Source organism: Saccopteryx bilineata, chromosome 7 (genome assembly GCF_036850765.1).
Source record: "Saccopteryx bilineata isolate mSacBil1 chromosome 7, mSacBil1_pri_phased_curated, whole genome shotgun sequence".
NCBI classification, from domain to species: Eukaryota; Metazoa; Chordata; class Mammalia; order Chiroptera; family Emballonuridae; genus Saccopteryx; species Saccopteryx bilineata.
The window spans coordinates 102,680,085-102,704,310 of record NC_089496.1 but is presented as its reverse complement, the minus strand read 5'-3'; the positions used below and the strand labels follow the sequence as shown (position 1 = coordinate 102,704,310).

The 24,226-nt window shown below is 42.9% G+C and overlaps 1 protein-coding gene across 2 annotated transcripts in view; it reads left to right on the top strand.

The window, feature by feature from the left end:
- Positions 1–24,226, top strand: part of SHTN1 (shootin 1) — a 102,748-nt gene that overhangs the window by 61,095 nt on the left and 17,427 nt on the right. The window contains exons 12-15 of one of the 2 annotated variants that reach the window (XM_066239500.1): positions 2,928–3,010; positions 10,337–10,446; positions 13,637–13,690; positions 19,087–19,207. In XM_066239500.1, coding sequence (XP_066095597.1) covers positions 2,928–3,010; positions 10,337–10,446; positions 13,637–13,690; positions 19,087–19,207 — 368 coding nt within the window. The remainder of the gene's footprint in view (positions 1–2,927; positions 3,011–10,336; positions 10,447–13,636; positions 13,691–19,086; positions 19,208–24,226) is intronic. The other variant, XM_066239502.1, reaches the window with a different exon arrangement.

Below are 24,226 nucleotides of genomic sequence, written 5' to 3'. Positions count from 1 at the left end.
AGTAAACTATCAGTACTAATTATTATTATTATTTTTTATTCCTGACCTTACATTTAAACCTTTAACAATGCCCAGAGAGAGGCACCTTTTGTGAGAAGAAGTGACGTTTAAATCCTTCTGACAGGAGCGCATCTAGGCAGACCAGAAGTCACTTTTTCTGAAACCTGAGGTGACCGGACAGCATTGAGGGTCTGAGCTAAGCCCAGGGCACCCCAGGAGAGCTAGAGCCAGGTTTGCCTGCTTTATGGTTCTGGGGGCCACCATGCAGAGTCACGTAAGACCGTACCTGCTATGGTGACAACTTACCTCCTCATGTCATGAGGTGAACTGCTTCTGTGTAATTTATTCTCGAACAAATGGAATCTAAAATTTTGCTAGGTTTTTCCCTTTCATTAACTCATGTGATTTGTTTAATCCTCTCACACAGAGAAGCCATTTATTCGAACCTTGTACCTTTGCCGATCCCTCTGAATGGAACCTGTAGCACATTCCTCCCACCCGGCTATAAAAAGGACTTTGCCTTTAGAAGAAAATTCTCATTTAGTTTTCCTTACTGAGTAGGTAGGGGTCGGACAATCTACTTTAAGCCGTTGGGGTAGTTAAAAGCAAAATAATTTTTACACGTGATCGATCCTAGAGTCAATTGAAAGAATTTTCGGTATTTTAAATTCTTTCTCTCCTGGGCTGCTAAGTCTGTAGGAGCGGGGTATGTTCTGAATTTGACATTTAAAATGGGAAATGCATCACTTTGATCTTACTCTAGGGTCTGGAGTTTTGAGCTGATAAGAAAGGTCACTTCTGTCTATGAGGAGGGAGAACTATTAAAAAGCAATTATAGCCTTGCTGTTGGTCTTTAATTGTTAGTCGCAGAAATCTTGAGAGCCCTTCAAATTAAAAATATAACCTAAATAGAATATTTTGCCAAAAAGCACCTTACAGTTAAATTGAGAAATGAATGTAGGATTCAGACTATGTCTAAAGCATGAATTCTTTTATAAGGTTCTTTAAAAGAAAATTCATTGAATAACATGAATGATTTTTATTTTAAGATGAACTTCAATAGTGTAAAACATAATTTCTCAGTAGAAAGAGGGTTGTTTTTTTTTTGGTAAGGAGACTATTCTTGTCAAAGAAATATATTTGCATACGTATTGAGTTTCAGTGGACTTTGAATTCACTGATCAAGGTTTTCCAGCTTTGTTCCCAAGCTATTTGCTTTAACCCTGCTGTAAATCATGGATAGAAATGAAAGTGGGGAGAGAAAGACTAGGGCCTGGGATGACTTTCAGTGGCTTTATTGCTTTTTCCTCATCTTCCTGCTCATTTGGCCCTTTGGCTGAGGCGACAGGAGGGAGAGAGGAAAGAGACGAAGAAGGCATATACTTTGGTCATTTTATAGTGGTGGCAGTGAAATTAGGACAGGTCCTAGGAAGGCGTGGCTCTTCAGGAATGGGTAGAAGAGTTTTAGAGTTTTGGATTTTTTTTTTAAATCTGCATATATATCTCTAAACTATAGGGGTGTGTGTGTACCTACAGATACCTGCATATGATTCATCCATGCTATTTTGTGTAACTAAAGTTCATTCATATCTATGGATACATAATCCATGTTATGAGTGTCCCACAATGACCAGTGCAGGGAAATGATGGCAGTTCTTCATGGACATTCATGTGCGTGTTGCTCGGGGCGCCAGTGCTCACATTTCTGTGAGAAGTGGAATCTTTGGCTCGGAATACTTGTGTATCCTCAGCTCCACTAGATCACACCAGTTTTCCAAAGGGTTCTGTCCATTTACACGCCTTCTTCAGTTTGAGAATGGCCTGTGAGTCCCCAAACTCACCAACGCCTGCTATTTTCGGACTCAGAGTTCCTTACCTGTTTGATGAGTGTGCAGTAATATCTCCATGATGGTTTCATTTGTGTTTTCTAATGAAGCCCAGTACCTTTTTTGGTATGTCTATGGGAAATTCGGATATTGTCTTTTATGGAGTTTCAACAGTTTTGTCCATTTTGCTTTTATTTTTTCCTTCATTGATTTGTAGAGTTTCTTTTTATTCTTTATGATGTCTTTCAATATGGAGAGGTTTTACAGTTTTAATGCCAAATTTATCATGATTTGCATTTTATACAGACTTTAAAAACATGGACTAGATCAAAGGGACCAGAGGGAGAGCAGACAGAGGGAAAGGGGGTAAGAGGATGGGATCAGAGAAGGGCAAGAGCTTGGTGAAATTATACATACATAACACAGCATTATAGAAAGCAGAAAAGTAAATTCTGGAGGAAAAGGGGGGAGGGCATAGGGGGGAGGGGGACAAAGGGGATGTTGAGGGGAACACTGGGGTGGGGGATGTATTCAGTGGGACATTTGAATCTATGTAAACACAATGAATTAAAATTAATAAAAAATGTAAAAAAAACCCAACATGGACTAGAGAGACAACACTCTAAATATATTTTCTCTCTCGAGTACCTGGTCTGCGTCACATGGATCCAGCCTATCTCTGCATATATTTTACAAACAAATATTTACTAAAAACATCCCATAATTCTTTTATTTTTCCTCTCCCTCAAACGTATTATGTAGAGAGCTTTTTTGAATTTTAGGTATGTCTATTGAAACTTTTTCTGAATCTCTTACTTTGCAAATGTCTATGTATCATATTAGTAATTACAGTGGTCCTTGTTTTTCAGTAATTAGTTTGGTTTCACACAGAAAGGGATGGGACACCTTTCTTTTTCTTGAAGTGATGAAAAGTTTGCTAATTTATTAAAAGTGGAAAGTAGGCAACTAAAATTATACTTGTGCATTCATGCACCGATAAGAAGAGTTGGGTATTTACCGAGTCCTTAGAATCTGTACGTGTTATTTCTTGCATCGTAAGCACCCGGTAATCAGTCTCCTGTCAATCTTTCTCTCCCAAAGCTCCCTCATGTCCATGATCCGGAAGCGGTCCCACCCCAGCGGCAGCGGTGCTAAGAAAGAAAAGGCAGCTCAACCAGAAACAAGTAATTCTTGTTTTATTTGTCTTGATGCGCCCCCTCCCTTGCTTGACTGTCAGTGGTTGATGGTGTACAATTCTTTAACAATACACACTTTTGTTGAGTGCTTTGACCATGAGCAGATTGGTGGGGTAGAAATGTGAGCTCGAAGCCTGTAAGTACGAACCAGAAAGCAGTCATTGCCTTCTTCTATCTTACTGTCTAGAGCAGGTTGATGTGCACACAACACCACTATAATAAGGTGAGGCATGCTGGGACGTGTGATTAAGGTATGAGGTGTTTGGGCTTATAAAGCAAAGAGATGCGGTGACTCCAAGTGAGGGACTTGGACAAAGGCTGTGTAGAGTTGACAGCGGGTGGGCTGAGACTTTATGGGGCACCTGCTATGCTCTACTCAGTGCTGTGCACTGGAGATCCAAGATACAGAGTTACGTGTGAGTGGGGACACAGGAAGAAAACAAGTAATTATCCAATTAGATATATAATTATTTGCAGTACTGTGGAGGAGGAGAACACCTTTCTGAGAAAGTGTGGAGGTGGGCAGCTGGTGTCAGGGATGTTTAAACTGAGTAATTGTGGATTTAGAAAGCCACACAAAGGGTGAGGGTATTTAGGATAAAAGTAGTTCACATAAAGGAGCAGCAGATTCGAAGGTCCAAATTGGGGAAGCCATTTGGCCGATTAAGGGTACAGGGTCTGATGGGTGGGCTGGAGCTAGATTCCAGAGGCTGTGGTCAAGACTTTGGAGTTGATCCTAAGGGCAGTAGAAGTTGTAAGCTGGGCTGTAACTTGATTAGATTTGTCTTAAAAAAAAAAAAATCACACCTGCTGTAGTGAGAAAAGAGAGAACAGGCTGTCAGGGATGAGTGGATGAGGGGCGACCGTGGCAGTCATTCAGGTGGACGCCGGCGCGGCTCAGACCAGGGCGGCAGCAACAGCGGTGGAAGGGAGTGGAGAAAAGCACCTCTGTTCCGGGAGAGTCTGCGGCTTGCTGGCGAGGGGATGCCGGGGATGACGTGAGAGGTGGGAATGGAGGGCGGAGGGCTTTCCCGTTGAGCGGGGGCGCTGGCACAGTCAGTGCGCAGCACCGCGGCAGGTGGGTGTGCAGCCCTGGGGAGGGCAGGGCCTTCAAATGCTGGGGCCCGACCCTGGGCCTCTGTGCCCAAGAGCTGTGGAACCCAGATTAAACTCAGCGGTGTTTGCTGAGCTCCGGGCAGTTACGAAGCATGGCAGCGTCACCTGGGTCCGGCCCAGACGCGGTAGACGTCGTGGTTCCCTTTTCCTGCCTGCAGGTTTTGTCGCCGCAGTCCAGGCATTTTCATTCCGTTGGCAGGGAGGCGCCTTCGGTCCTGGTCTTACCCCGTTGTCCCGCTTTCTGGGCTTCCCACGCATCAGACCGGAAGCCGAGCTCTGGTGCAGCCTGCCTCTGGATGGTTCTCTGCTTTTCCTTCAGCCTCATTCCTCACTACACCTGTCCCTCCTGTGGCTGGACCGTTTCCACCAAACCGCCCTGCGGAGGCTCCTGTCTTTCCTCCGCCAGAGTGGCCCTCAGGCGCTCTCCTCCTCTTTTTATTTACTAGTATTCCTAATAATAATTCAAAGTGAATGGCTCTGCAGAGTGTGTGGCTCTAGCGTTTGGCTTTGAACTTGGTCACTGTGAGGATTTCAGGTCCTCCCCACCCTCCACCGGCCCTGGCCTCCACCCTGGTGTTTGAGTTATTTCCACGTCTCTCCCCGAGCAGGCTGCCAACTCGAGGGTTTACTCCTCTGCAGCCTCCCACCGTCTTCATGCATATTGAGTGAATCCAAGTTTAGATACAGTCTTTTCTTTCTGGGCAAGCACCTCGCAACCACGGCAAACAAAAGCTGATGGGTTGCGTGCGTGGAAAGGGACTTCCTGCGCCTGTTTCCTGCGGCGCTCTGGAGGCTCTGCCTCTGCACAGCAATGCAGCTGGCAGGCAGATTCTGCTCTGCCCGGGGCGGGGCGGGACTCCGAAACGTCCTGCCTTTGGGGATTTCCAGGACAGCCCTGCGCCTGGGTTCCTGGCTGTAGGCTTTCCCTGACGCTGGAATTAACATTTCGTTTGTTGCAATGTCGTTTTGGGATAGTCTGTCTGAGGGTCAGGAGGACTGTCAGAACAAAATGATTTCCTCTTCTAAGTAAATTACATGATTGGCTTGTAGACCTAAACTGAAAAAAAAAAAAAAAAAATCTACAATCTAGAATTTATTAACCCCCCCAATGTTAGAAAGCATACCAGTACTTTTTCCTTATGAGAACGAGGTTTCATTTTACAATTCATGAAGTGTGGTGGTATTTTCTCCCTTCTCCGTGAGTTATTGCATTACACTTGGGGAATCTGAGTAAAGTTACTGACATAGAAGTTGCTCATGAGATTTTAAACTGGAGCGCCTCTAAAATCATGCTGCCTTAAATGATACATACTATAGCCACATGTGGCCAAAGCCTTGCTGGCAAGGTAGTTATTTTTTGTGTCTTGTTACTAGTTTGCCCTAAAAAATAGTTGTGTAATGAACACATCAATAGTGACTAAATGAATGATGAATGAGAATGTAGAGCATCAAACATTGGACTCATCTGTAACACTTTGGAGTTTGCATTTAAAATAACAGGACCAGCTGTCTGACCTGTGCTGGCGCAGTGGATAAAGTATTGACCTGGAATGCTGAAGTTGCCGGTTTGAATCCCTGGGCTTGCCTGGTCAAGGCACATATGGGAGTTGATGCGTTCTGCTCCTCCTCCCTTCTCTCTCTCTCCTTTCTAAAAATGTATAAATAAAGTCTTTTAAAAAAATGACAGGACCTGCCTTGGCCAGGTAGCTTAGTTAGAGTGTCATTCCAATATGCCAAGGTTGTGGGTTTGATCCCTGGTCAGGGCACATATAAGAATCAATGAATGAATGCATAAATAAGGAGAAAAATAGATTAATGTTGCTCTCTCTGTCTCTTCCCCCCTTCCTCTCTCTCTAAGATTAATCAATATATATACATATATATGTGTATGTGTGTGTGTGTGTGTGTATGTGTGTGTATATATATATATTTTTTCTTTTTTTAATGAAGGCATCCTTAGCCTTGTCATCCCTGGCTGGTTGGCTCAACCATAGAGTGTTGACCTGGCGTGTGGAAGTCCCAGGTTCAATTCCTGACCAGGGCACATAGGAGAAGTAACCATCTGCTTCCCCCCACTTCCCTCTCTCTCTTTCTTCTCTTCCCGCAGCCATGGCTCAATCGATTTGAGCACATTGGCCCCGGGCTCCATTGAGTCTTCACCTCAGGTGCTAAAAATAGTTTGGTTGCCAGCGGCCCCAGATGGACAGAGCATCAGTCCCAGAAGGGGGTTGCTGGGTGGATTCCAATTGGGGCACATATGGGAGTTTATTTCCCCTACTCTCCCTTAAAAAGAAAAGGAAGGCAGCCTTGCTATCACCACTTTTTCTTAAATTAACATCTTATGGTGGCCAGGCTATTCAGTTACTACACCATTCCAAGCTTAGGGATGGAGAAACTTTTGTTTGTACGTTATGGTTCTTAAAAAAAAACAACTCTATTGTAGGGAAGGTCTGTGGAATATAGTAGTTCTAAGATTTAAATATAAGAAATTATTACAGATTTTGAGGTGAGTAATTTTGGTAAGAATGCAGTTATTAGACATGTTCTGAGATTTCATATATTTAGGTCGTTAATTTGTTGATATTTTCTTACCTCAGTTTAGTAATCTGTAGAATGAGGACAATAGTAGTTCCTATTTCATACGGCTGTTGTGAGATTAATGAGTAGCATGGAAAGCGTCTACAGTAGTACTTAGCACATAGAAAATACCCAAAACGTTAGGTTAAAAAAGAACCAGACAAGGTCCTAACCACCCTTTGAGTGGCAGGAGCCCTCATTCGGCAGGCTCTTGTGATCATTATAGTTAACAACATTTCCTCAACTTTAGGACTTTAGGTCAAATTCAGACTTATTCATCCATGATGCATTCTTTAGAAATTTTGTACATCGTGGTGGCATAGATTTTCTTAATGCCTTTAAAATTTTTTTTTTCATTGATTTGTGAGAAAAGAAAAGGAAAGAGAGAGAGAGAGAGAGAGAGAAGCATCAACTCATTGCTTCACTTAGTTGCTCCGTTTAGTTGTGCGCTCATTGATTGCCTCTCATACGTACCTTGACCAGGGATCAAACCCGTGACCTCTGGGACACCAGGTCGATGCTTTTATCCATTGAGCCACCCAGCCAGGGCCTTTAATGCCTTTTTAAAAATGTTAGTGAAAGAGAAAAAGTAATCCTGTGGCATTAAACATTCATTTTAGTTTCTTCTAGGTAATAACAAAAGGTTTCATTGAGCAACAAGGTGATGGTTTTTTTCTTTCTTTTCTTTTTTTTTCTAGGAATTAACTTATTTTCAAGTGGGTCTTAAAATGTAAGCCTCAATTAATCACATGTAGCGTTCTGATCCAAGACTGACCTTGAAGCACTAACTCAAAGAACATTTGATTTTATTTTCCTGTGGCAGTTCAATAACCTTAGACCTGTTGTCTTCATTTGTCCCTTTTCTTTAATCTCCAGTATCCTGCATATTTCTATTGTCCCCCTGATTACATGCTTTTGTGAGACAATTACCAATTGCATGATTGCAGAAAAAATTACGAAACATACCCTGAGCTCTCCGTAGGTGATTCTTGCAGATTTGTTAGAACTACTTAATAGTTCAGAAGTTCATATAGATTGCTTTTTACTGGTGCACAAACAGGGTCAGTGAGAAAGAAAGCGTGTGTCACTAACCTAGTATTGCCCTCATATTGTGCCGAGTAGGGGATCTGATAAGAGTGATTTCTTTTCCTTCAGACCAATTAAGCCGTTACATTAAAAAAAAGACTGAGAAATTAAATCCTGCTTTATAATCTGTGCACAGCACAGATAGTGGCACTTCCCTGAATTATCACTACGACTTTGGCAAGTCAAAATAAGAAACTACTTTAAATTCCTGCTATGTTAGGTGCTGCAGCAGATTGGGATGGTGTTGATCATAATTCTCCATCTGTCCGCCTCGAGTCGTTTGGTCTGGTGCGTTTAATTGGGTCTCAGTCATTCCTTCCAGAGCGCTACTGTGTTTGTGGGCTCCGTTCCTGTTGCCGGCAGTTCTTCCCAAGTCTCACTCAAAATGGCAGGCTTTTGGAACGTCCAGTGTTTTTTTTTTCTTTCCCTAAGATTTTTTTAAATTCACAGGAAGAAATTCTATACCCATCTCAAGTGCTTAAATAACAGATCTGGGTTTTACCTCCTTTGTTTTTGAACAGGGTCAGCCAAAGCACTGTGTAATGCATTATTTAGGTTTTTAGGTATTGAATGAATGAGTGAGTGCTTAAGTGAATGGATGAATGAATTTCCGTCCGTAGACGTTGTCTTGTCTGTCCCCTTGTTGATGTTTGTGAGCCATCAGCAGAAGCCGCCCAGGAAAATGCTACTTAGGGCGCGTCGTTGATCAACCTACAGTTTTGTCCTTTTCATTTTCTGGTGGATGAGTTCTGACTTTGGTGCCATTTTCCTCACGTTGCCTGGCAAAAGAAGCTTTTTCTTTAAAATTTCTGGATATGACAAATTCCATGTGGATATTTTCATCCCCAGCATTTCAATGGCTGTGAGGCTGACAGGACAGTATTTGAAGTCAGGACTATATTAGAAAACCTACGCTATGCAGTGACTGTAGCATCACTATGATGCGTACAGAGTTGAGGATAATGGAACCTTCTGGACTCTCTGAGTTGCTCCCCTAGGCATGTATGTAAGTGGAACACCTATCTAGGAATGGCGAATTTCGGCCATGTAGCAGCAAATAGCAGCCATAATGTAGGCCTTCTTAGGGCAGAGCCTGCCCCGGCTGTTAATTAGCTTAGGGCTGTAGTTGTGTAGATGCCACCTTTTGGGGGCTTAGTTATTTCTGCTCACATAATAAAAATATTAATAGCCACTTAAGCCAAAACTTTACAAGTCAGTCAGTAAATAGGTAACTTGTTGAGTGCCTGCTCTATGCCTGACCATGTGGAATCTTATTAAAGGTGCTAATTGGGAGGTCTTTCTGAGATATTTAAACTTAGATGTATTGGCTGGAGCGAGTTTGATGGAGGTGAACACAAGATCTAGAACTGCATTAACAGAGATAAGTGTTCCAAAAATGACCCAGTGCCTTTGGTCAAGGTAGTCTGCAAAAGAGACACGTTTCTGTATTCTGATCAACAGGTTGAAGCTCACCACAATTGCATTCATCTAATTGATGCATATTTCAACAGCTTATTGTTTCTGCAGCAAAAAAAATAGTGCAAAGGTTAGGCAATAGACAGTTGAAATTTTTAAGTCAAACTTAATTACTTAATTACAGTCATTTCTAGATGTATGTTTTCTTTTAACATTGACAACTTTTAAAAGACTTGAAAAAAGGTTTGCTTAAATGTTTCCTTCCCACGGGATTTCTAAACAAAGGATGGCAATTTAAAGATAGATTTTACCTATCTGCTGCTCATCTTTTGACTGAATTTCTTTCAATAAGTAAAAGAAGCTTTTGAGCTTTTATTTTTCAAATGGGATTTTTAATAGTTATTCCTTCTTTGGGCTGATTTCCATGACATATGATGTACTATAACTTGTAAAAATATATTTGAGACAAAGATGAATGATTATTTGGGGTTAGTTATGAAGGTGGGTTTTTAAATACCTGTAGAAATTCATGTCTGTCTTTATGCTGACAAAGGGAACAAAATCTACTTTAATTGTTTAACATAGATGAATAGGTATTGATTTCTTTTTTCTTTTTAATTGAGAGTTGGGGGAGACAGAGAGACAGACTCCCACATGTGCCCTGACCAGGATCCACCTAGCAAGCCCCTTATGGGTTGATGCTGTGCCCATATTGCTCCGTAACCGAGCTACTTAGTGCCTGAGGTGAGGCCATGGGGCAATCATCAGCTCCCAGGGCCAACTTGCTCCAACCAAGCCATGGCCATGGGAGAGGAAGAGAGAGATAGAGAGAAGAGAGAAGGGAGAAGGGGTGGAGAAGCAGATGGTCACTTCTCCTGTGTGATTTCCACGCTACAAATTAAAACTTAAAATTTATAACTCTTATTTTTTAAAGAAGATTGTTTATTAAAAGATTTTAATGAAAATTATGTTGCTACCTGGTAGCTGTGAACCTTAAGTTGTTGGTGTTTTGTGACTTTGTCTAAAAAAATGACTGTGGTCAATTATGTAGTCACCAGATGTAAGAAGTAGCCATTTTCTTGTAATATAAGATGATTTATGTGTGTGTTCTTTGAATAGCTGAAGAAGTCACAGACCTGAAGAGGCAAGCAGTTGAAGAGATGATGGATAGAATTAAAAAGGGAGTTCATCTTAGACCTGTTAATCAGACAACTAGACCGAAGGCACAGGTATGGAACCACTAAGTGCTTTTTCTCCCCGTTAATGTTTCTATTTTCAAATGCGAAATTTCAAAATGTGATGCAAGCTGTAGGCGGACTGACTGTTAAGTCTTAGGATAAGGCTAATGTGTCATAAAAGCCTTTATTTCCATACGCGTGTTTCAGGAGGACTCTCTCTGACCCGTGGTAGACCTAAATCACCATGGAAACTAAGTCCCGCTATTGCGGGGTGCTGTCCTCAACTTGCGAGGCACACTGATAGGAACTGCTTGCTATACCAGACACATAACAGTTACGACACTGCTTCTTTTCGTTAATTCCTGGTTATTTTGTATATTTTAAAAACTATTTGTTAAGTGTCTCTCCCATGTACCAGGTACTATTTTAGGCACTGAGGCTAAAACAGTCTATAGGATGGACAAAAATTCTTGCCTTCCTGAGGTTTCTATTTGTGTGTGTTGTGGGGGTGGTGGGAGGCATGGGAACGGGGGAGGGGGTAGGGGTCACAGGATAATGCCAGGACAGATATCTAAGACAACTTTTGCCAACTAGTGAGATTGATATGATTGTTTTTACCAATTTCACAAACCTACTCCAGGCCACTTCAAGGGGAAGAGCTTGTGTATATAAACCATCAGCTGTCTTCTAAACTTTTAGACCACGGCATGCGCCAGGATCTACCAAAGCACTTAGGGTCTAGTCAGTCCTTCTCCCTTCCCTTTGTATATCTGTCCCATTCCAGCAGACCCAATAGTATATAGTTCTTGACACTTTTCTTGAAAAGTGTTTTTTTCTTTTGTTCACTTTAGTAGGGCATCAGCAGATGTGTCCTCTTTCTTCTACTTTTCAAACAAGCTTCACAGTTCTTTCTCACCCTCAGAGATGGCTCTCTTCCGCTGCTTCAATGTCCCCAAGTGTCAACACCGGTTCAGGACAAATTCCGCTGGGCTTTGAAAGTTGCCACTTTGTCACTGGCAGGCGAGATTGCCAGGCCTGGCAGGAGTGGCCGTGGCGTGGGTTGCCCATGGGAGAGGGGTTGGGAGGGCAAAAAGAAGACTCAGCTCTCAGAGCAGATTGACGAGTGAAATGGAAGTTTCCACCGACCGTGTCGCGTCATAAAGCAGTGTCCTAAGTCAGGGACAGACGTAGCGCAGGAAGAGGGGCTGAGTGTGGACAGGCTGGCGCAGCTGCTCAGGGCTGGCGTCTGGTGACAAGGGCGGAGCACTGCTGTTGGACTTGGGGCCTTCACACACTGTCCCAGCTTCCCCGACTGTGTTCTCCCAAAGTGGGAAGAGCACCTGCTCCACTTGACTCACCGGGTCATTGTCACGATCGAATGGAATCAAATGTGAAAACACTTGAAAGTGCGGGGTCCAAGAGGAACCTTTGTAAAGAATACGTTCTTACAACTCTCACGTCACAACTGATTTGGAAAGAAAATAAGCACAGCCAAGCTCTGACTAGAGAAAAAAAAAGCAGTGTTGTAAAGAAGCAAAATTAGTTTAGAAAGAAAAATGTTGAAAACTTCTCAAATCATAAAAATAAAAAATCATAAGTAATCAATGTTCTGTGTGTACTCTTCCAACAGTTCCACATTATTTAAAGTCAGTTCAAATTCTGGGAGACAACTGGGCAAGGACCAGTGGACGAGTGGCTTTGGCACTGGCCATCGTTAACCGATGTACGTACGTGTAGAGCAGAATGACCTGGTCAGTGGCCTGTCAGACAAAGGGCCGCTGCAGCACCTGAGGACAGACCTCTTCCTGCAGTCACATCGGGGCTTTCCTAAATGTCACAGGTGTGCAAGTATGCAGCCCAGGCTTCACAGGCTTATGCAGCCAGAGGGCAGCTTAAGTGGCATGGCGACACTTGAGTAGACCGTTACCCATGGCGCTTGTTCAAAAGTCACAGCTTGTCACCTCCAGAAGTCAAGCCTGCCTGGAGACTAATTTCACTGCATAGTTGCTCAATCCCTTGATGTCGCTGGCAGTGCTGGTGTGGTTAGGTTGAGTGTGTATCAGAGCTTTGGACCTGCACGTATGGCTGGCACTGATGGCTGGCATGGATGGCATGTGTATTTCGCAGAAAGCCTAGGCTCGGGAAGTTGCATGACTTAGTCCAGTTTGCACATGAGCAGCATACCTCTCTCTCCCCCCCTTCCTTCCCTCTCCCTCTTTCTCACTTTTCTGTGATTGTCCCCGTTTTTTAAAATTGGAAAGGCATCTTGTGAGAGAAAGGGGTGATCGTTTGCTGTGAATCACCTCCCGTTTCTTGATGGGAGAGACATTAGCCTTCGCTCTTTTCCAGGAATGAGAGGACTTGGGGGTCCTTTCACTGCTTTGGGGGGTTTCTCCTCATCTCTACTCTTTATGAAAGGAAGTAGTATGGGGGGGGTCAGAGATTGTTTTGATCTTTTTCATGAGGTCTTCCTACTAAATTTTCCCTCCACTAGATTAGACTGTCAGGTTTGATGGGGCCGGTAAATATTAGCCAGAACTTCAATTCAAATTGTTTCGTTCAGGGCGTAGCCAGAAGAGAACTGGGCCTGTATTCAAGACACTGACTCAGTCACAACTTTCCCCAAGATGTCACCTCCCTCCTGAGTGAGACGAGGGACTGGACGGCACACCCTCTGAGCTCTTACTGGGTCGACAGCCAGGGGTGCTGGCGTTCCCGGCAAGCCAGGTTCCGGGCAGGTCCCGCTCCCGGCTCTGAAATGAATGACAGGAGACCGCCAGTCCTCTGTCCCTGGCCTTCCCCGGGAGCTAACGGAGCCCAGAGGGGTCTTCTGCCCTGCTGCTCGCCTCGGGCTCTGCAGCCTTCCTCGTCCTCGCTCGCTGGCCGAAGTCCCACAGTGCAAGCGGAGAAGTTTATTGTAAAAAAATTTTGGAATAATTTGAAACTAAGTCTTTGCTATCTGGTGCTGATCAGTTTTTCTCTATATATGATGACGAACAAGTAACAGAATGATATTTGGAATATGGTGGCCTGAGTCCTTTTGCTTTGAATACTACTTCTTATTTTCTACGTAACTGCCACTTGGAAGCACTAACCTGTCTAATATTTTTTCCTAGATGTAAGACATAGACCTGATGATGTAAAAATAGTGAATATAAGCTACCAGTGCTCTCCCATGTAAAATATTTGTTTAGTACTTTAAAAAGGAATTACTCAGTAATTTTTTTGTTTTTAATTGTAGCCAGAATCTTCAAAAGGCTCGGAAAGTGCGGTGAATGAACTAAAAGGAATACTGGTAAGACTAGAGCTCAGTTTATTATTCTGTTCATGGGAAAATGAAAGGAGAACGTTTTTAAAATGGATTTTTATGAATGATTGGTTTGATATGTTCTGTTTCCACCTACAACAGCCTTATTTATTTCGAGGGTTGGCTTGATTGTGTTGTGGAGTCCTCCATCAGGCATGCTATTAACCGTGGCAATACTCGGCCGCGTCTGTTCTAAGGGAATGGTTACACTAACGTCACCAAAGTCATCCCTCTCATTCTTGCCTCCAATCCTTGTATTGCAGCTCAAAGATGAACTCTGGCCACATGTGAGGGTTGGCACGTGTTTTTAATAACAGGAATACAGTTGAGGCTCTTACATGGATGGTGCTTAGCTTTGGGGCGTGAAAGTGGAAGTCTTGGTGCAAATCTGAGCTCCTCCCCAAATATGTTAGTATCAGGGGCACAGTCTGCTTTTTCTCGCTCTAAAAAATTATTTGATGATAAATTGGAGAGTAAAATGAAAGCTCCTTTCTTTATGTTCCTGATTTCATTTTCTAAAGGTAATTCGTATCCACTGGAAAACACACTTCACTGCCCACCTCTAGGTATAGTCCTCCTTTCCAGACATTGGGCTTTTGCCAGTGGAATAAATGGGCACTGCCCCGTCCAACAGTGGCTGTCACTTAGGAAATGTTTCAGATACCAAGAGCTCTGTTGTCAGATCCTGTGAACAGTCTCAACACCAGTCATTAGGCACAGTAAGTCCACAAACGTGGGGGCGGAGGTACAGGACCAATATCCCGGTGTGTGCTGTTACTGTGCTAATTACGCATTGCGTGTAGACATCCCCGCAGTCGTGGTAAACAAAATTGTTTTCATCAAGCCCGGAACAGTAGACTTAACTCAGAATGCCTTAATTAGTGAGCTTTAGTTTCAGGTGAGTGGAATTAGTACTGGGGGAGGTCTAGTGGCGGCAAACATCGCAGGTCTGCCTACAGAATCAAGTGCGGAAACTGTGGACAAAGTATGTGGCTGTTATCTAATGGATTCTTTGATGAAAGCATTTTGTTATCCAGTGTTCCGTTAAGGGGAACTCTCCATGAGAGTCCCTTTTGTTGTCTCTACATTATAATGTTAATTCCTGTTGGAGAAAAGGTCCATGGAGGCACTATGAGATTCTAGAGTATAGTTCTGATCATCAGTGAAAGAGTAAATGATACTGAGTGTGACTTTTTCAAAATTAGGTTTACCTGAAACATCAGACGCCTTATGAGACACATGTAAAATGTGACCGGCTCTGCTACTCCCTGAGACGGTGGCCAGTTTTCTGATGGCAGTGTCGCTCTTGAGGGTTGTGGTCCCTGTCCAATCCCACTCACTGTCATTCTGTGCCACCGTCCAGGAGAGAAATTTTTTGAAGTAAAATTCTGTGAAATAATTCACAAATTATAAAAACTGTCAAAACTCCCCCCCTCACCCCTGCAAATTCCCTCTAGCCTCCTGGATTTATTGTCCTGGATTTATCATTAGATTTCTCTACCTCATCTGGCACCGACAGATCACTGTAGCTGTTATTCTGACATATTGCTTTGCATTCAGCTTTTTTATGTAAGTAGAACTCATAGTGTCCTCCCCTACTCTTTTTTTTTTTTTTTTTTTTTGCCTAATAGCAACTCTCTGCTACCCCATAGTCCCTCTGAGAGGTGAGGGTGGCACTGGTCACTCCCAGTCACCTGGCACCAAGAACCATACAGCTTCCTGTGAGGGAGAGAAAAAGGAAGCCCCTCTCAGACGGGCTGTGTTCGAGCTTTTTGCGGGAGTTCAGACTATTATCCAATTTAGTGCCCAGCAGAGCACGTGACATCAACTTCATAGTGGTGACATGTGAGAAAGAAACATGAAAAAAAACATGAAAAATCTACAGATTTTACCCTGAGATGGAAATGGGCGTCTGTACTAAGAAATGCCAAGAAAACAAGAAGCCAGATCAGTATGTTGTAGGATAGAAACCAGGAGTGAACTCCGTGTGGAGTGTTTGCTGAGATGAACGAAACGGGACCTGAGTTGTAAGGGACATCCACGCCACAGAGGTCTGGCTTTTTGCTGAAAGTTAGCACATGGGTAGAAGATAAGTCTCTGGTTTGGAAAATCTCACTTGATTTTGAGTTGTACAGTTTTTAAGCCAATTTTTAGTCTCCATGTTGACTGAACTCAATTTTCCAAGCCTGTTTATGCTTCATTTTTTTTAACTGTGTATATTGTAGATTAAAATATTTGTAGTTCATTTATTGTAGTCACATTAAGGTTTTGCAGGACTATAACAGAAACTTCTTGAGTCTCTCTTGTCATTTAAAAGTCATTCAGATTGGAAATGGCAACTTCCGAAGTCTCAGTCAATACACATTATTCTAAAAGATTCTTTTCAAACTCGGTCGCCCCTAAATCAAAGGAACAAAAACAGCATTTGAAAAAATTGTCTTACAGGTCCTTCTCGAACATCTTCAGTTTTCAAGGCAGCCAGAAATTGTTGAATAGTTATTTTGCTACATGACAATTAGATTACTCAACATTATGAACTTTTAACTGACATGGAGACTAAGAGTGTTAAATGATCAAATTGGTTTGAAGTAGGAATAGATTTGGGAATTAGAAGAGCCAAATTCAGGGTCTCATGGGACCTGGCCCAAAGTCCAAGGCTCTCTTCTCTGTAAAGGGAAGGAATTATATATGCCACATGGTTCCTAAGTTAATTTCTGATTCTAAAAGTCTATGATTATAATATAAATAGATAATTAAGATGACTTTGGTACTTCATTAGCTGAGCTCCTTTATTGTTTCAGTTGAGAGTCGTGCAGAAACCTTTTTGCATAATTGCCTCCATATATAAAGTTTACTTATACGTTAGTTGAATCAACTATATCAACCAGTGAGTGGAGAAAATGTATGGGATTCAAGGATTTGAACTTGGAGAATGGATTCCTTCAGTAACAGGTGTGAAGAAAGAGTCATTTACCGCAGTAAGGAATTTGGGGGAAATAATACTGTTGTCTGAATGAAAAATAGAGACGATCAGGAAAGAGGAAATTCTTCAATAAAAGAAATAAATCCATTAACTCCAGCCATTGGGAAAATCACACAGAATGTCCTTGACATACAAACAATATAGTTTTAGAGTTGTTAAATAATAAGGGCCATACCTTTTAAAAAACTGTTTACATATGATATAACTGGTAAGTTTTTAAAAAATATAGACACAAATGATTTGGAAATAGTTCTTTCTTTTTTTCTTTCTTTTCTTTTCTTTTCTTTCTTTCTTTCTTTCTTTCTTTCTTTCTTTTTTAAATCAAATGAGAGGCGGGGAAGCAGAGAGATTCCTACATGTACCCCAACTGGGATCCACCCAGCAAGCCCATCTGGGGCTGCTGCTCCAATGCTCGGCAACTCAGCTATTTTAGCGCCTGAAACGAGGCAATGGAGCCATCCTCAGTGCCTGGGGCCAGCTTGCTTGAACCCAAATCATGACTGCAGGAGGGGAAGAAAAAGAGAGAAAGGAGAGAGAGGGGGAGAGGAGGGGGAAGGATGGAGAAGAAAACGGGCACTTCTCCTTTGTGCCCTAACTAGGAATCGAATCCAGGACTTCCACATGCCTAGCCACACTCTACAGCTGAGCCAACTGGCCAGAGCAGAATAGTTTTTCTAGTACATTTAAAAAAAATTATCTAAATGGGCTTTGGTTCTGTCTTCTTTACCTTAGCAGTGTTTAGCCTACTTTATGATCCAACTCTTTGATGAGTAGATACAGATCTGCTTGTTCACTGTTAAATAAACCAAATAAATTTTAAATTAGAATGCGAGCTGTTATATTGTTACATGTAATGTGGTTTTCCTTTGACCATATGTTACAAATATTTGCAATGAATAAAAAGCAGAAAGATGTACCTCAGGGCTGGGGGGGAGTATCAGATTAATGCTTGATTAAAATATGAGCCTTATCTAACTAAGTACATTACACATCAGTTTTGGTTAGGCATCTGAAAGCAGCAAATATACAATCTCCTAATCTTGTTAGCCAGGTGCCTCCCTAACAACAGGCTGCTTTTTTATAACTAGGCTGTTAGGGGGAAACATACCTTTCCAAACAACACAACAGTGATGTCATGTGAGATTTGTAATTACCTGATTTTACCACTCTTTTTGTTTTATAGGCTAAAGAAGAAACATGAGTTACCATTTTCAAGCCAGTAGAATTCTTCGAGTCCTCAGGAAGTTAGGGAGCAAAGAGCAGGATTAGGGCCAGCCCATAGTGAGCTCAGAGAGGACAAAGGCGGGCCTGGTTGTCAGGTGTGGTGGACAGTGCTGCCTTCTGACACTGGCATGAGGTCAGGCAGCTCTGACCAGACTTGAGGTTCTGATTTGCTCTCATCAAAATAGTGTGGTTCCCCTCCTCCTTCCCCCCCCCCCCCAAGTCAGTGGCACAGGTGAGGAGGACTATATTCAAAGCAATGGTGGGCATTTCTCAAAAAAGAAAACAGACCATTTGCTAAATCCTTACATAGAAGAAGTACATCAGCAGCTAGTGTTCTGTTCAAACCCGTGACTGGAGATGGGAAGCCATAGCTCACCCTCCATAGGTACTTCCTAGGCAGCCAGGGCGGGGAACTCCTGCCTCAGGGCGGGGAACTCCTGCCGGCTCTTCTCTGTCGTCTTGAAGTTCAGTACCAGTTTCAGGAGGAGCGCTGCTGTGTAGCATCTCTTGTTCCCTTCAGTATCTTCTGGGCCCTGAATAACACATCCACTGCCTTCGGTTAGGACTCCGGAGTTGCAATGCCGGGCCCCTCCTTGCCTCCCTGCAGGAGTCTAACCTTCCCTCTTTCACAATGGGGCCACGGTGTGCTCAGGGCAGCCCGTCTTTGCATAGGGCACTGCAGGGCATTCTGAGCCTCCTTGGGCGGCCTTGAGATCATTGTCACAAGTTGTGTGGTCAAGGTCATTCCCTCTGAAGGATCGGCCACCCATTTTTCAGTGCCACATGGATCTTGGTGCTGTAGCTTGTGGCTGCCATGTCAACATAACCTTCTAAGGTGAGTTCAATATGTCCGTCGTCTTCTCCACGCAACCGATCGACACCCATCAGACGGCCACCGGATTTCATGTAGCGAGTTCATCAAGGAGCGTTCTTGGGCTGCTTTTCCGACACAAGAGCTATTTTACATCATCAGTAGCATCTTCTTAAATGATCCAACACTCTGTGTTGTTGAAGATATGCACATTAACAACAGCAACAAAAATATATATGTAAAATTTTACTTTCTAATTCCATTCAAATTCTGGTAATGTTTTGGTAGTTTTATTTTTATAGTCTTTTGTCTGTTATATTAAGCCATTAACCTTTTTGTTTTTGTTTTGTTTTGTTTTCACTTTAGGAGACACTTAACAAATCCACTAGCTCAAGAAGCTTAAAATCCCTTGACCCCGAGCGCAGTGAAACTGAGTTAGAGAGGATTTTGCGTCGCAGAAAGGTGACGGCAGAAGCAGATAGCAGTAGTAAGCTGGTTCCCTTCTCCGCAGCTCTCCTCTTCTTCTGAGTCCTTCTCTACCACGAAATTATCTCTTTAAAATTGTTATTAAAACATTTTAATGTGAGTGAGAAGTCTCGGATGGTCAAAGGTACTTATGCATATTTTGTAAGAGTGAATTGTGTCCTTTTTTATGGGTATGTTTACTTATTTATGTGTAGGTAATCGGGCTTTTATAGATCTGGTTTGCTTAATGCAAGGTGCCCTTGTGTAAAGACATTCAGGATGGGCTTTGGCACCAACGTAGCCTTAAATACAGGCTCTGGAACCTGACGGGGGGAGTTCGAATCCTAGCTCTGCCGTTTACTCCGTTTGCTCTTTCACAAATGATCCCACCTCTCTGTGCCTCAGTTTCTCCATCTATAAACTAAGGACAATAAAAGCACTACTTCATAGGATTATTCTGAAGATTAAGTCAAGCAGGATATGAAAAGTGCTTAGTTAGCACTGTGCCTGGCAGAAAGTCAGCAGGCGATAATCAGTAGTAATAGTAGTAATTACACATCAGTTACAAATGCAGAGAAATCGTCTTTGTTCTTCATATCCATGTAGTTTAGTGTCTCTGCCTGTGAGCCAAGTGAATGAGACATTCCAGCTCTGCCACCAGCTATGACCATCTGAGCAAGTCACAATTTGCATTTGTATCATGATGGCACATGTATCGAACATCAAAATTTGTTCCCAAACTAACTTTGTGTGTCTTAATTATTTTCCCCATCAATTTAATCATGGGAATTAGCAGAAACCTGTCTGAATTTTTTTTTCTTGTGGCCAGGAGTCTGACTTTGAAAAATTAAAGTAAAATTAATCAGCAACTATAAGTACTAGACTGAATCATTTAGACTCAGTTTACTTTGCATTGCCATCCTGTTTACGTCAAGTTTAAGTTGCTAGAATATTAAGGATTTGGGGTTTTGATGATCAGGGTCGAGTTTTCCACATAGGGACTTAAACAATTGAATAAATTGTGTTGTTTTTTTTAACTGGAAGCAGCATAATACCAGCCAAACCTTTATTATAAGAAGATGAAGCCTTTGTTTCCTTTTTTAAAAAAATAACCAGTTTTTTGGTCTGGAAATTTTGCTGTTACTACCCCATAACCCCTCCCTGCAAAACAGCCACATCTCAGGAACATTAAGGGATGCCATAAGAGTGTTTTTCCCCTTAGGATCGGTTTACAAGCAGTCAGCATCTGCCATAATGAATCATTATTCATCTTGGGACTTGCTCTGTGCTGTGGCTGGTCCAACATCTCATCCTTAAAAGTCCTCATGTAGCATTATTGATTTTTAGGACTTTGTGGATGCCATTTTAGTGCTCTGCCATTTACATTTACTGACCTCTCTGTTCCTCCACAAACCTTACCTCGATCAGGAACTTGGTCAGACATGGAGCACTCGCTATTTCAGTTACTTTTCAGTGGGAGAAACCAGGAAACAATTTCAGTCAGTATGGAAATTTGACTATTTCAAAGTATGGAGAAAGGTAGGAACTTGTTTGATAGGCATGGTGAGAATCTTTTATTGGTTCTATTCTACTAATATACAAATATTCCGTGTATCACTTGAGGGAAGTTAGAATAAGATGTATGTTCAGTGGAATCCATATTTAGATGGAAAGAGAAGAACTGTGGCCCGACCAGGCAGTGGCACAGTGGATAGAGTGTCAGAATGGGATGCGGAGGACCCAGGTTTGAAGCCCCGAGGTTTCTGGTGTGAGCCGGGGCTCACCCTGGCTTGAACACGGGGGCGCTGGCTTGAGCGTGGGATCATAGACATGACCCCATGGTCCCTGGCTTGAGCCCAAAGGTCGTTGGCTTAAAGCCCAAGGTCACTGGCTTGAGCAAGGGGCCACTGGCTCAGCTGGAGCCCCCGGTCAAGGCACATATGAGAAGCAATCAACAAATAACTAAGGAGACTAAGGAGCTGCAATGAAGACTTGATACTTCTGCCCTGGCCGGTTGGCTCAGTGGTAGAGCGTCGGCCTGGCGTGCGGAAGTCCCGGGTTCGATTCCTGGCACATAGGAGAAACGCCCGTCTGCTTCTCCACCCCTCCCCCTCTCCTTCCTCTGTCTCTCTCTTCCCCTCCCGCAGCAGAGGCTCCATTGGAGCAAAAGATGGCCTGGGCACTGGGGATGGCTACATGGTCTCTGCCCCAGGTGCTAGAGTGGCTCTGGTCGTGACAGGGCAACGCCCCGGATGGGCAGAGCATCGCCCCCTGGTGGGCGTGCTGGGTGGATCCCGGTCGGGCGCATGCAGGAGTCTGTCTGACTGCCTCCCTGTTTCTAGCTTCAGAAAAATACAAAAAAAAAAAAAAAAAAAAAAAAAAAAGAATTGATACTTCTCATCTCTCTCTCTTCCTGCCTGTCTATCCCTCTCTCTGTCTCTCTCTGTCACACACACACACACAAAAAAAAAAAAGAAAGAAAGAAAAAATAAAGATAAGAACTGTGTAATTGATGGAAAAAGAGAATATACATACTGAGGGGAGTGGATTGTAATCGAGCAGAAATTTTCTTTTGAGCTCCTTAGTAGCCAAAGGAAGAAAAAAAGGGAAGAAAACAAACCAATAACCTCTATAATCTACTAAAAGAATTACTCTTATTTCTTAAAAAGATGGTACAGATGTTTTTCTAGCATCAAGCTGGAAGAAATATTTACCATGTCAATCTTTTTTTTTTTAAAGGTTTTCTTTATTGATTTTACAGAGAGAGGATAGAGGTGGGGAGGGAGAAGAGAGGAGCATCCACTCATCATTACTTCATTTTAGTTGTTTGTTGATTGCACCTTGACCGGGAAAGCCCAGGGTTTTGAACTAGTGACTTCACCATTCCAGGTTGACACTATATCCACTGCACCACCGTAGGCCAGGCTACCATGTAGATCTTTTAATAAAGGAATGACAAAGTGAAAATTTCAGGATAGAAGGGGCAGGTTAGGAAACCAAAGCAGCCCAGCCGCATGGTAGGAACAAATTAGAGATGGGTGTGATCGGGTTGTGCTTCAGGTGCCCTTGAATCTCTGGGGCTTTTTTCTTCCACACACAAAGGCTTATGGGAAAGCTAAAAGGGAGGTCACAGTGTGGAGAAAGGAGGCATCACAGGAGAAGGAGAGGCAGCCTGAAGTTGGCAGAACTCGGCTCTCAGGCTAGTTGGTATCTCCCCCAGGGGCCAGGGAAGCATGTTTTTCTTTAGAATTTTTCTTAACAGACCTAACTGACACTCCCTGGTTTTACCTAGACTTACGGCCTCGCACCCTGATATTTCAGAGAGCAGCAGTACCTCTTGGAACACATTGGGCAGCTGAAACTGGATGCAGTACTAATAATCTTCCGCATTATGCATTTTTCTTTCTTTTTGTATGTAGGAAAAATAAGAGCTGTGGCTCAGCTCACCCACTCTCCCTCCTTTTTAATTGACTTCATTGCAGAACAAGCAGCAGGCGTTGGTGCATTCAGAAACAGATCTTGCTTTCCTACAAGGGCAGATTGTTTAAAGCTATCTAGCGTTGTAGTCAACAATATCCAAGGGCAGAACAGAGCTGCTCTGAAGCTGTTCTTGAATTCAACTTCTTATTCATATTCTCAGGAACTTTCTTTCTTGATATTTCTGCCTTCCTCCCTTTCCTCCCACACGCCCATGCAACAGGAGGCTTAACGTAGGTGGGAGGGAGAGGCCTTCTTAACCAGAATGTTTAGCATCACAACATTGTTTGCCCAGATGGTCTAGATGAAATAAATGAGAAAGGCCAATGCTTTGTGGGCTGACGTTTTCCACTAGACTAGAGTGGGTCTGTATCTCCTGCGTGGAGTGAGGCTCAGGGAGGCACCACAACAGAATGGCAGAGCAATTATCCAGAGCCTCATAGAATGGATTATTTATTTATTTATTATTCAGTGAAAGGGGGGGAGGCAGAGACAGACTCCTGCATGCCCCATGACCCGGATCCACCTGGCAAGCCTGCTAGGGGGCAATGCTCTCCCAATCTGGGGTGTTCTGTTGCCCAGCAACCAAGCTCTTCTTAGAGCCTGAGACAGAGGCCATGGAGCTCTCCTCAGCACCTGGGGCCGCCTTGCTGCAGTAGGGGAAGAGGGAGAGAGAGAAGAATGAGGGGGAGGGGTAGAGAAGCAGATAGGCACTTCTCCTGTGTGCCTTGACTGGGAGTTGAACCTGGGACATCTGCACGCCGGGCCAGTGCTCTACCAAGCCATCTGGCCAGGGCCAGGTTTCTTTAAATTAGAACTTTGTTTTGAAAGTTAATATATTATACTGTTGTAATAATCAGACACACTCATATCAAATGAAAAACTAAAATTCCAGAGCTTCATGTCCATCATGAGGGACCAGCCAGCTGTTTTGGATTGCACCCAGACTTGGTTCCACTTTCCTTTTTAGGAGATGGTCTGACATTTCTTAAGTTCTCATTGTATTTGTACATTTGTGACTTATTTCAGAAATCTCTTTGTCTAAAAGGATTCCTTTCAAAGTTTCCAGAAAAACATACTAGAATCTTGCTTTAAAAAAAAGAAAAACTAATATAGAATCTTTTTAACTAAAGATAGACAATAGTCATGATGGAGATGAGCTTCAATGCCCAGAATTTTTGGATTGATATGCCGTTTATTTCGGTAACAAGCCCTGTTGTTGTTTTTAATCCTGTCCCAAAGAGCAGAAAAGTCTAAAAGGGAAACAGCCAAACTCTTTGCTACTTAATTTTTATAATCCTGTGTCTGTATATGAACAGGAAATAAATCCACTGACTTCTCAATCACATTAAAATGAAAATGTTCATGACAGCTGTTGAATTGCTCAAGAAGCCTTCATGAGCCTTTTTTTAAAAAGAGCCTTTTGACATCGTTCCATTTTGTGTTTAAAATGCAGCACTGATTTGGGGAGGAAGTAACTCTTGGGAGGCCACGGGGTTCAAGTAGTGCTGTCAGAAAGCCATACCCAGCGAGAAGAAAAGAGTTTCCACAATTCCAGGATTTT